At 39.9% G+C, this 13191-nt stretch overlaps 1 protein-coding gene across 5 annotated transcripts in view; it reads left to right on the top strand.

The window, feature by feature from the left end:
* ACSL1 (acyl-CoA synthetase long-chain family member 1) overlaps positions 1 to 10142 on the top strand; it is a 28059-nt gene extending 17917 nt beyond the window's left edge. For 4 of the 5 annotated variants that reach the window (XM_010191180.1, XM_010191179.1, XM_010191181.1 and 1 more), the window contains 10 exons: positions 1346 to 1480; positions 2703 to 2837; positions 3767 to 3862; positions 4878 to 4950; positions 5477 to 5565; positions 8113 to 8229; positions 8596 to 8739; positions 9284 to 9385; positions 9464 to 9535; positions 9731 to 10142. In XM_010191180.1, the coding sequence (XP_010189482.1) occupies positions 1346 to 1480; positions 2703 to 2837; positions 3767 to 3862; positions 4878 to 4950; positions 5477 to 5565; positions 8113 to 8229; positions 8596 to 8739; positions 9284 to 9385; positions 9464 to 9535; positions 9731 to 9871 (1104 nt within the window). In that variant the 3' untranslated portion in view covers positions 9872 to 10142. The remainder of the gene's footprint in view (positions 1 to 1345; positions 1481 to 2702; positions 2838 to 3766; positions 3863 to 4877; positions 4951 to 5476; positions 5566 to 8112; positions 8230 to 8595; positions 8740 to 9283; positions 9386 to 9463; positions 9536 to 9730) is intronic. The other variant, XM_010191182.1, reaches the window with a different exon arrangement.
* The last annotated feature ends 3049 nt before the right edge of the window (positions 10143 to 13191 follow it).

The raw sequence follows: 13191 nt of genomic DNA on the forward strand, positions 1-13191 counted from the left end.
CTTAGGCTTTCAGCACTTTTTCTCCTGGTAACTTGGATAACAGTTATACCTCAATGTGTTTTTACTGATGCCTATCTTGCACCAGAAGGTACAAGCACTGTAGGTAACAGTTCTGCCCTTGATCATGCAGTAAAAACAGGATGGGAACTTGTGTTCTACAGGATAAAATGAGAGTATTTGGATCTCAGTATTCCTCTGCTGTTTGAGGCCTTTACAGAGTAGGCGTCTACCTGTATATTCATGTAAGGAGATTAAGCATCAAATGGCAGAAAGGAGAAAAGATTTGTTACTGTTTTGGGTAGGTATGAATGCAGGCTCCATGAGAAGCAATCTTTAGAGTCTACACCTATTGTAAAGTTGATGTTCACTGACTTTTGGCTTCCTAAGGAAGCTAGAGGGTCAGTGAACTTGAACAGGATAAACGTGTTCCCATTTAGCAAAGGCAGTTGCTGCTCACTGTCTGGACTGATGCATTTGTTGCTCTATAGCAGATGGTGGCACAGCAGAGGTGAAAGGGAAAGGTGACACTTCAGCATGTCTTGTGCAGAAAAGATGAGACTAGATGGCAGAGAATGAAGGAAGAAGCGTTATGGAGTGTGCAGAAGAAATAAAGTCAATTCTTTATAGATAAACACAAGAAGAATAGAGAAGTTATTAAAAAGAATAAATAAAACCTAAACAAGATAAGAGGAAAAGGGTGTGTATAGGTGTAGGGGTGGAGCTTATAGACTCTAACATAGAGAATATAGAACATGATAGGATTATGTCTGTAGGTATGAAGTGATGCAAAAGTAAGCAGTGGCTTTGCTAGAATATTCCAGAGAGCTTGATCACCTAACAACAGATTTTTTGCTAGCATCAGTCCTGTGAAACAGGAAGGAACACTAGAGTGCAAGAGAATTAAAATTGAGTAGCACGAGGTAGAAACCCTGTGCCAACTTTAAATGCAGAATTTCTTAGTGTAGTGTATAGCAGGGAACAAAGTTCTAGTATTTTTAAATAAGCTTGTTAAATATTTAAAATAGAGAAGATCTGCTTTTCAGTCTTCTGATATCCCTGAGTCACTGGCACTGCCTTATTTGGCCAGCTGACTCTTTAGATAGGGTTTTTGTGCTGTAGCTCATTCTGACAAAGTCCTTGGCCTGTGTACAACAGACATGTCTTGCTACTTGGCCTTTCCAGTCCCATCCTATAGTCTGAGAATGCTGTCAAACTTGTCCAGAAGCTGAGAGAATTTAAGATAGATCCTGCACAGTCCACTCCACATAGGATCATCATACACCTGTAGCTAGAATACATTATAAATGTTGTCTTTTCAAACTTAATTTTTTTTTTATTTTTTAAGTGTGTGGTTCTGTGCCATGGAGCTCGGATAGGATTCTTTCAAGGGGATATCAGACTACTTATGGATGACCTAAAAACACTGCAGCCAACTATATTTCCTGTAGTACCAAGACTGTTGAACAGAATGTTTGACAAGGTAAGTCTACAGGTGTGAGTCTAGATCTGCACAGGGTTTTAAGAGATTTCATGAAGTCTGTGCTGACATGGTAGGAGAAGCTGTTGTGCTCTGGGATGTTAAATTGGCATGCTGACAGCTGAAAGTGCAAGGAATAGTACTGGTGCTATTAGAACACTTTCAGGCAGCAAATACTAGTATTGAAAAGTCTGATTAGGAGGCTTGGTTCTCTCTAATTTGCTTAATTTTGACTTGCTGTTTTGCTCTAAGCAAATTATTTAAGTCCAGCCTACAACATGAACTTGAGGCTTAGCATCTGCATGCCACGTTTTTAGCATCTGACTCATGTAGTGGAATTTGTAAACCAAGGTCAGGTGTTTGCCTGTGTTTGCAGGCATGCATACAAGTTTCCTATGCAGCAGCCAGTGTGTTCTAGCAGGGAGAACCCTAAACCAGCCAGTCAGGAGTGCTGTGGAGAGGGTGTGTCTGCAGCCTCTATCTCTCCTCTGCTTGCCTGCTCAGGGTCATCTGAGATGGGAATTCAGAAGTAGATTCTTTCTTGAACTTAAGATTTTAAATCGTCCTTTTGCATGTGGATGACTGACTCTTCTTAGGATCCAGCCAGAGGAGCTGAAGGATACAACAAGAAGTCCTGTGACTGCTAAAGAAATGACAGACCTGCCTATGCTGTCTTAGCTAGGACCCTGCTCTAATCATGAGGCTAGAGGAACAGCAAGTAATACAAGGTTCTGTTTGGCCCCAGGAACTAATAGTTACATTTTGATACATTTGGAGGGAAGGAAATTTTAAGACCTGCCTGTAGTGCTTTTAACTTAGCCCCTCATTCTCTGGTATTTCTGAAGGGACCTGCATCTCCTCACAAAACCCTGTTACTTTAGAATATGGTGAGGATTATACTTAATCTGGCTTTTGGTCAAACTGGAATGGAAAAGTAAAACATCCACTTTAATTCATACTTTCTAATGAAGAAACTATACATTGAAAAAGCATGGTTGGATGGGAAACAAGAATTAGTTAAGAGCTAATTTTGGTGGACATCTCTTGAACTGAGGTTAAGAGGCCAAAATCAAAATCCACAAGTATTCCTTACCAGAATTAATATGCTTAGCAATAAAGGTTGTTTAATTTAGTTTCATTTTCACTGTTAAGAATCTTGATGCATGCTTCTGTAAGAAAGGGAATGGTAGTCTGTGATTTAACTACAGATCATTTTTCTTTAAAGATTTTTGGACAGGCAGATACTTCATTAAAGAGGTGGATGCTGGATTTTGCTTCCAAGAGGAAAGAAGCAGAACTCAGAAGTGGTATAGTTAGAAATAACAGTTTCTGGGATAAAGTCATCTTCCGCAAAATACAGGTATGCTTGAAAGCCTCGGAGTCTAAGAGCCTTTGTATGGTGGATATTGGAACTTTTTTATTATGTTATTTATTTGCTTATGATCATTTAGAGAACAGAGCTCCAAATGTGCTTACTGTGTTACAGAACAGCAGTTTAACATGTGTTTTCAATACTGGAAGTGTGAAGCATCACTGTATGTGCTATCTACTTACTAGTTTATAGGCATCGATTTGCAATTGCTGAATTCCATATGAATGGTTATAATGTGGTATGGCTTTCATCACTGATTAAGACTACCTGACTACGCAGAATAAAAACCAAAACTTTTATATTTCCAACTTAATTTTTCAATTCCCTTTGTTCTGATAATATCAGCCAACTGTATTAGAGAGGTTTCTCTAAAACAGTCTGATGCTTCTCTCACTAACCACTTTGAAAGCAAACACTGTCCTTCTGAAGGAGGAATAGTAAATGTGACCCTGTGCCACCTGCAGCCCCTACTGTCTCCTCACTGTTGGTCACCAGTAAGTTATGCCTGCTGTTATATCGGGCACTCACTTGCTGTGGCCCTAACCTTGGTTGTACAACGTGCCCCTGTGGCTCCTTTTTATAGCATTTGGGATGTATGAGAAGCTGAGGCAGTTAAAAATAGTCATTGCTGTAAGGCCATGACTTAAGCTCTTTTTTAGACTTTTGGCCAAGTGTGTATTACAGGGACACTACAGCATAGTCTTTGTAGAAACTGTGTGTTTGAGATACTGTTTCTTCTACCCATTAATGAGATTAACACTGCAAGAAAGACAGCTTGCTATAGGAGGCTAAACCTTAATCTCTAACATTTGTGGGTTGCACTGCTGGTGAACAGTGGCTAAGGGTGAGATGGAAAAAGGCTCTGGAAATTTCTCTAAAATGCTTTTGGTGTCCACAGTATCTTGTGTCTGTTGTAGGCAAGTTTGGGAGGAAAAGTAAGGCTTATGATCACAGGAGCAGCACCTGTATCTGCAAGTGTACTGACTTTCCTGAGAACAGCTCTTGGCTGTCAGGTGAGTTTCCTGGCCTTAATCCTAAAACAAAGGTTTTAGTGCCTCATTCCAGCTCTGATGATAGAGCATTTCTGGTAGTCTGATTATATGGTTAACTCTTTCTTGCATTCTTCTTGGAGGCTACACAAGTGCATACCCCTTTCCAGAGTTTATTTCTCGGTCTCCTGAGATTTCTGTATTAATCATGAAGTTTTCATTATAACTGAAGTACCCAGCTGAACTGTCTTAAGGGAAAGATTTCTAGGGGCTGCTGTAAGCAATAATTAACATTATTGGATTGAGTTTTTGCGACTTGCCTTGCTTACAGAAGTATTTGTAACTACTGTAGAGAATCTGATCAACATGATGATATTGTAGCATTCTTGCTTTGAGGATGAGATTGGGGAGAATCAAGTTGCACACATTGCATTTATCTTCAGAGCCTCTTCCAAGTATATGCTTTTTTGAGGTAACATCTGAATAACAGTGACACAGGATGAAACAGCTGTGTTGAAACAAATTTCAAAGATAGAAAACGCTCCAAACTGTGAGGCTTCTGTGACTGCTTGTTGTTCAGTAGTGTGCTGGTGTAGCAATTCATTCTGCACAGAAGAGGGAAGCCTGTCTTGTATAGAATAATCAGAGCTACGATGGGGTATAGGGATCCCATTTCTGGCTGTCTTGGACAAACCTGTCCTTAAATGACGTGAATGAAATCCTTGCTAGTGCCACCACTGTTCTTAGTTTCACATGCTATGTGACGCCTGTATAGATCAAAACAGAGAGCAGAGGGAGCAAGAAGAAGACACTGAGTGAAACTTTGAGTAAATACTGGAACCAAAGGTGGAATATTAGCACTCAAAATTATGTATTGTGATAAAACTAATATGGAGATATTTTTTAGAAGGTGCTGGGAATTTTGCTAAACTCAAATTTAAGCAACTAGAAAAAAGCAAAAATATTAATTTCATTTTAATGAAGAAACTGTATGTTGAAAAGTAAGAATTTTAAATAATCTTTTGGTTTCATGTCCTAGTTCTATGAAGGCTATGGGCAGACTGAATGCACAGCTGGATGCTCACTGTCACTGCCTGGTGACTGGACAGCAGGTATGGTGTTTAATGGCCTGCCAGTGTTAAATTTCAGGATGCTATAGGGGTTCCTGATCACATTTATTTAGTCTTCAGTACACCTCTCATGAAGCACAAGATTCTATTTTTCAAGTGAGGTTAAAAAGTTTTGAAGGGTTCCCTTGAAGTTGCTACCCTTCAATAGCTAGGAATGTTCAGTAACCCAAGCTTTTAATAGGCTTTGTCCTTGTAAGTACAGAATAGGAATCTGCTGTTTATAAGCACAGAGATGGAAATTTTTTGGTGCTGGAACAGTCTGCATTTCTGTCAGTTGTTGCATCTCTAGCTCCTGAGCTGAAACACTACTAATAATTTGAACTATAGTGGGACTTTTGCTACTTAAATATGTTCATAGAGTGAGAATCCTGATTCTAATAAAAAGCAGTAGTACATTACCAGAAGTCAGTTTTTATCTTTTTTTTACTTTAGCATGTAATCAGCTTACTGTTTTAAGATCCTGACTAAAAAGCAGTTCAAGCTATTGAAGTGTTACTCTGTTTAATAGGTCATGTTGGAGCACCCATGCCATGCAGTGCCATCAAGCTTGTTGATGTACAAGAAATGAATTATTTGGCTGCCAAAGGAGAGGGTGAGGTAAGTAATTTCATAAGGTCAATATGAGCCTCTTATGAAATCTTGGAAAATGTTTTTTGTTCCTGAAATATTGACTGAGTTTAGTAAAAGTGCTAAATGTGGCCTGCTACCTAAAATGAAAGATGCCTGCCTTGCCTGTTTGCAATGTCAGCTAACAATTCACAGAAGCAAAACAGAAAATAGTGTATTGGGGGCGAGAAAAAGCAGCTTACTGTGGGAAAATGGATTTCTGTGTATTTATGGTTGTATGGCCAACATGCCATCTTCCAGCTGTGGGACAGCTGAAAATCTAGCTTTCTCCTACTGCATTTATCCTTCAATAAAGTGCTAGTAGAGGGCTTCCCCCCACTACCTTCCCTGCCAAGTGCTGGAAAGCAGTTGAAGCATGTAGCGTGTTACCCAGCTTGTGATGTGTGAATGAGGTAATATAACATGTCTGGAACACTATTAAGAGAAATGGAGATAAAATGCCGTGAAGGCTGCTAATGATCTGTGACAACTGCCTGCATGTTCTTCTCACCTTTTTTCTGCTGCCTGTACAAATTGAACACGTATACTTTCTAAATTGCACTTTGAGAACTCAGATTTGTATGTAATCCTTTATATGCTGTGTTTTTCAACATTTTTTTTCCAAGTAAAATATATACAGTTTGAACGTTGGACATCTGTTCAATTTATATATACATGTAGTAATTTGTTTTCCCCAAGCCCTGAAAGAAAATTAAGGTGATGTCTTATGCTTTTGAGAGGCCTTGGGGGCAGTTGGGTGGTGAGAAACAGGTAAATAAAAAGTAGCTTAAGCAAGTATAACTTATTTGTAATTGCAAACAATATATAATCTTTATTTGTTTTAGTTGTAATTTATATGAGACATTGGGGTTTATTTCCAGAAATACTTCAGGCTTCAGTTGGACCTGGTGGTGGGCAACTGTTTGCAAGTGGAGAGCAATGTCAAAATTCTTTCCTGTTTTGCATATGGCCCCATGTGTAGTCTTCATCAGCAATTTTGGCTTCACTTTAAATATAGTTGTAAAGCTTGGTCTGCTAGAGGAACCGAGTATAAATTGTCATAATGAGGAACAGTTTAGTAGTTTTTAAAAAAAACTTCTGAAAATGTTTTGTTTGTACTTCCTGTGAGAGATTGCTGCATTAGGAATTACTTTGGACTTGAATAAATATGGTAGCCCCTTAATATATCAGGTACCATCTTAGTCTTTCAGTCCTAGCTTCCTCAGTGTGAACTATTCTGAATTTAACAGGTGTTGTAATCTATCTTACACAACTGAAGCCTATAGCTATAGAATTAGCTCTTATTATTCTTTGCCTAAAAATAGATCATCTTCTTCACTGTTTGTCTGTTCTTCAGCTGGTTTATATGCTCCTAGTCCTTGTTTCTGAGAGAGAGCTTTCAAAATTCTCCATTTTGTCAGTCTTGCTATTCAGTTTTGCCAGTTAGCCATGTTCAAGACAGATAAATTTGTGAATAGAATTATATAGAGTCCTGATACTATTGCCCAGACCAAGACCCCTCTTGCTGTCTTCTGTCACCCATGCATGCCAAGCCACTCCCAAGCTGGTGTGATGGTTTGAATCTTTTGTTGCTTCTGGGGACTCCTGTGCAGAGTTTTAAGGATTTTTGGTTTCCTGGTTCCCCAACAGCTGTGTGCAGTGGGCATCTTCAAGCTTTGTATCAATTGTTTATCTTGCCTATCTCTCTGTCCTCGTGTCTAAGGAGGTATTTTAGTGTCCTGCTGATTCTTAAATAACAAGAGTCCTGTCCTGTGTCCTCCCCCCATCCCCTCGAAAGAAAACTTGCACAACCTTGGGTGTTATGTTGAGAAGAAAATACTCAAATCTGGGATCATCTCTGGATACTTCAGGTTCTACTCCCATGTGCCTGACTAGTTGCTTTACTTCTATGTCCTCTTATATTCAGACATTCTAGTAATTCTTTAAATTCAGCTTTGTAAGGTCTGACCTGATTCTCTGACAGCCTCTTCACCTATAAACCTTTGATCTTGTTGGTCCTTTCCTCATACCTTGTAAGCATTTTTTTGATCCTAATAATGCCCATGCATTCAGTTATACCCAGAGAGGTTGTTCTTGGTTTTCTACTTGGTACACAAATCCAGACAACCTTCAATTTAAAGAAATTGCAGGTTTCCTTTATAATTATGGATAATTACTGGTTTAATTTTGGTAATATTTCTGGATCCAGCAGAATTTCTTTGAATAAAATAAATTCCTATGATAAATTCAGATTATTCAAATAGCGGGTAGGAGCATTGCTGCTAGACTGGAAGAGAGCAGATCCTTCCAATAGCTTATTATGCTTTATACCAAAGGAAATGTTAGGTCTCCAAAGACCCTGAGTAGAGCTTTCTGTACTAATGCATAAACTTAATTTTGTCCTTTTAAGTGGAGATTATTGAGAATGGGGATTATTGAGTGGGGACTATTAATTTCTCATGGGGAACGCATTCATTGCAAATAGTGTTTGTTAACTTTCCTTCACTGTAGCATACATTAACAAATGGCTGTTTTCAGGTGTGTGTGAAAGGGCCAAATGTATTTCGTGGCTATTTGAAAGATCCAGATAAAACAGCAGAAGCTCTGGACAAAGATGGCTGGCTTCATACAGGAGATATTGGGAAATGGCTACCAGTAAGTTAACTTATATAGCTGAAACTTTTGTACTTTTGTAGTTATTAGCAGTAATTTATCATAAAACAGAAAATATTTGGTATTGAACACAATTAATTAGGTGAAAGACAAGTAATTTTAGATGGAGTATAGTTACTGTGTAGATAAATCTGCATGGCTGGGGCTAAAATAGTATTAACAGTGCCAATCCTGAGGCTTTCTCTACTTTAGATTAGATGGATGCAGAGCCTGTTTCCGTCAAACATTAGTTTGACAGTACTCTGGCTTTAGCAGTATTTTACTGTGTTAGTGTGGCATGCTTAAGCTGTGTAGAGTGGTTTTTCACTTGAAGTGCCTCTTCTGAGTGGAAGTTGTTTCTGTCAACAGAATGGTACATTGAAGATCATTGACCGGAAAAAACACATATTTAAACTAGCCCAGGGAGAGTACATAGCACCAGAAAAAATAGAAAATGTGTATCTGAGATGTGAAGCACTTGCTCAGGTGTTTGTCCATGGAGAGAGCTTGCAGGTAAGGATTCTTCAGGTAACTTTAAAAATGAATGCAAGAGGAGACTGCAGAAAAGAGTCTTCCTTTCCTCCCTCCCCCCACCCCAAACTTTGGGACTGAAATCCTAAGTATTTTTAACATTACACATTTTGGTTCTGAATGCACTTTCAACTCCATCAGTCACATAACATGTTTCTGGATTTAGTTTCAGACCAGGTAGTGGAGCTGGATTAATTTGAGTGTTAATGACTGTATATAAGTCGCTAACAGTGTGCAGGGAAAATAAAATTTGAAAAACCCAACACAAACGAACCAACCCTCAAATGCCCAAGATGTCCAGCTTTCAGCAAGCGTAAATTGAAATGTGGGTCTTAAAAAGAGCAATTCTCTTAAGTGCAAGCTTCTGAACTGCACTCCTGTGTTCAAGTAGTAGAAGGCTGCTGGCTTTACAGCAGGATCAGAAATGCTGTCCAAAACCTAACAGTGACTAGTAAGAAATACATAGAAACTAAAGTGATGGCTTTAAAAGGAGGGGGGAAAAAAGGCTTGACAAATTCCCTTTCAGGCTTTCTTAGTAGCTGTTGTGGTACCTGATCCTGAGACTTTGCGCAGCTGGGCCAAGAAAAAGGGATTTGAGGGCTCCTATGACGAGCTATGCAAAAACAAGGTGAGTCATACCTAACTAAAGAGTTAGCTGTTCTGCATCAGCTTTTTCAAGCTCTACAATGTATTTCTGTATCCACAGGACCTCAAAAAACACATTCTGGAAGACATGGTGAGGATTGGGAAAGAATCTGGTTTGAAGTCATTTGAACAGGTGAGAGGCTTGTGAGAACTGATCACCTAATTCTTTAAACTTCTCCACACCAGTATAATCTGACTCTCCAGAAACTGCTTTTAGTTGCATATGGAAAATTTAGGTGATGGGCTATGGTACGATGCGTGGGCAATTTTTTAATAGCCTGATCTATTCTAAGAGATGCAGCTTGGCTAGTAACTGTTTACCTTCCAGGTCAAAGACATTGTCATGCACCCCGAAATGTTTTCTATTGAAAACGGTCTGCTGACACCAACACTGAAGGCGAAGAGACCAGAACTGCGGAAATATTTCCAGTCGCAGATAGATGAACTCTATGCCAATGCCAAGATGTAACTGAGAATGGAGTGAGGAAAGTGGCATGCGTCTGATGTCTACTGTTGGCCTTCATATCTGTAATTTGACTACAGCAAACATAGGGAAGGAAACTGTGCAATCATTAACTTGTACAAAAATGGGTACTTGCCATAGGAACATTGAAGCAATGGAACACTGCCTTACTGTCCAGTTGTGTTGCATACTGTTTTTATGGTGACCTACAACTTCCAAAAAGAGCCTTAACTGTATGTAAGTTATTTAAGACTTCCTTGGCCAAAAATGGGACTCTCCTTCACCAAGGAGCTAAGGTTTTCTTATTGCCAGCATGTTTGCTGTCTGCAGTGTATTTTGTAGTTGTCAATTCCACAAAGGATTTGGCAGGTTTGAAAATGCCTCTAGGTATCTTGCATCCTCAGAAGGATTACTTTATCTGGTCAAGAAAACCAACCACCAAAAAACCCCCGCACGGTTGTATAGCTGGTACCACATCTTGCATTAGTCCTAATGTTAAGTGGGGCAAGGCATCAGAGTGGTTTTTCTCCCTTCTATAGCAGTAGCCAGTTCTGAGATGTACTTTTATAAGACAGAAGTCAGAACCCCACACAAAGGAGACCGATGAATGTGAGTTCCTCAGTAAGTCTGTGCTGGAAGTGTGGTTGCAGTTAATTCAGCAAGTGTCGCCTTTGCTACATTAACACAGTTCCAGAGTGGTGCCAGCCCTGCAAATGAACAGATCCTAACTCTGGCAAGAACACTAGAGACCTAAAACCAAACCATTCAGGAGGCTGGGCTATGCTAACAGTCAGGTAAACCTTGCACCTGTACTAGCCACTTGTTTCCCTGTAACGAATGTGTATTTAAAATGCATTTTTTAAAATGTGCCAGGTCCTCTATAAGCAGAAGAGCTTCTAACATAACCTCTCAGTTTTCTGTGCTTTATGTATGAGCCACTAAGTAATCTTCACTGAATGGCAAAATAGGTCAGGTAGAATGTTTTTGCCTGATGCTTTGCAGCAATTGGAAGTATTTAAATATGCCAACAGAACTGGGTGTTGGCATGGGATAGGTATTTGTTCAGGAATAAAAACCTAATTCCCAGATAAATTACAAAATAACTAGTTACCTTTTGTTTAAGAAATGAGCAGAAATAAGCCTTATTACAGCATAAATCTTTTGCTATCCTTAACAGAGTTGGTTTTGCATTAGCATTCATTGCTGGTTTTTGGAAACATGGATATATGTAAAATACAAGCACAACAAGGTTTGCACTAAGATTTGTGTGTGATTGTAATGCACTACCCTGTAGCATAATTTCATACATGTGTGCAATTAAGGTACACAAATCCAAGTCAACTGTTAGAGCAGTAGTTTGTTACATTGGAATTCAAATGTTTGCTTAGTGTTGGCTATTTCTATGTTTTATAAAACCAAAACAATTTTCAAAACCAATGAAGGAAACCAAAATAAATATTTCTGCATTTCAACTCAGTGAAGTGTTTGTTTATCAAGGAAAGAAGCTGCTGACTAACAAGCTGAGGTGTAATTTGGTAATTCTGACAAGCTATAAAATGCCACTGCTAAACATAATACTTAAAGCAGGATAAATACTGGTTCTTGACACTTTACTTCTGGAAGATAACTTTCTGCTTTGGTCTGATACTTGTGTGTTAAGTTTTTGGCCAGTATCTGTAAGAAAGACGCTATTGTATGTAACTTGCTTCATCAGTATTTTTAAACAAAGAAAAAATCTTTATTTTTGTCTTCAGTATGGTTTCTGACATTAGGTAGTGTTCTTACCATCATCATAAACAACTTTTGAGTGAAATCTGGGGTTTTAAACCCCTTTTCTATTATGCTGCTTTTGGGTGGTAGTTGTCCTTCCTGTGTTGTCATCATTCTTCCACTTCTCTCCCTTACACCACGCATCTGGCTTTAATTGGGTGTATGGTATGAAAGATTTCATGGGTTGATATGTCAAACCACGGTAGATGAAGCATCACTGCCAAGACAGTGCTCAGAGCTCAGTGTTAATGCAGTTGCTAATGTGAAATAAGCAGCACATTGCTGTTTCTAGTCATGGTAAACTTTCTCCCTTTGAGTAATTTTGTATTTTCCTCTATACATTCCCTCCCTACTGAAGGATCTCTAAACCAAATTTTTGTCATGTATTCAGTACCGTATTCAATACCATGTGCTGCTTGGAAAGCTGGAGTGAAGTGTCACCACACATCATCTACTGGAGATGGCTGAGAGCTGGATCTGAGGTTTACGTTCTTCTCACCTCTCTTCAGAGGTGGCTTTCTGGAAGGCTCCTTTCTCTCTGCAGAAACAAAGCTGTACTCTGAGTCTGCACTACTGTTTGTTACCTTCAGCTCCTAGACTGCTACATGGGGCTGGGTGCTGTAGCTAAAAAATAAGTACAAAGAGAACTCAGTCTGTTAAGTTACAAGCTGGTGTTTCACTGTATTTTAGCTTATTTGAGTAGAAGGTGGGAGGGGGCTGCAGCAGGATTTTGGAAGAACACCTTTACCTGCAGGTGAAGAGATGGAGCACGGAAAGGGCTCCTCCAACTAGTAAGATTTGACAAATTGCTACATCTCCTGTTAACAATTTAATTGCTGAATACCTAAATGCCAGAGATATTGAATTACAAGACTTCAATTTGAAGCCTACTTTTTTTGCATGCTACTGTAGCAAGTAATATCTTTGTATGCTTTGAATTCGTTTCTCATTAACTGCTGCAGGGTTTTGACCTTACTTTTACAGATAACCTGGAATCTATCATGTCCACTTGTTTTTCTAGATAGGTAGGAAATCGGAGGCAAGAAGTGTCTTGGCCGGTTTGTGTAATGCCATCCATGCACAGCATCTCTTTATGGCATGTGGGAGGGAGAGAAGAAAACGTGTTTTGGGTGGGTTTGTTGTAGTGTAGAAATCCAGAATGTGCTGCTGCTCAGCACACAACTTGGCTATGCTTGGCCACTGGAAAAAAAACCAAACACAAAAACTCGTTATTTGGAACGGGGAAACAGTCCCTTAAAGTGAAGGGGAGAGGGAAGCAAGCACCTGGCAGCGCACAGGTACCTTGGTTATCCATTTTGAAGCGATCTTCGGTGAGCACTGAAGGTGCGCAAACGCGTTACAGACCGGACGGGCTGGCCCCCTCCTGCGCCCGGCCCCGTCCGCCCACGGCGAGCCGCCGTCAGAGCTTCCCTACGCTCCGCGGCCGCAGGCAGGGGGCGGAGCTGGTCTGTCACCGCCGCTCTCTCAGTTCCCCTTCCGGCGCCGCCTCGTCGCGCCTCCCCTTCCCGCCGGTTGCGCGGCCGGTTTGACTCGCG

The sequence above is a fragment of the Mesitornis unicolor genome, unplaced genomic scaffold (genome assembly GCF_000695765.1).
Source record: "Mesitornis unicolor isolate BGI_N332 unplaced genomic scaffold, ASM69576v1 scaffold39558, whole genome shotgun sequence".
Classification (NCBI taxonomy): Eukaryota; Metazoa; Chordata; class Aves; order Mesitornithiformes; family Mesitornithidae; genus Mesitornis; species Mesitornis unicolor.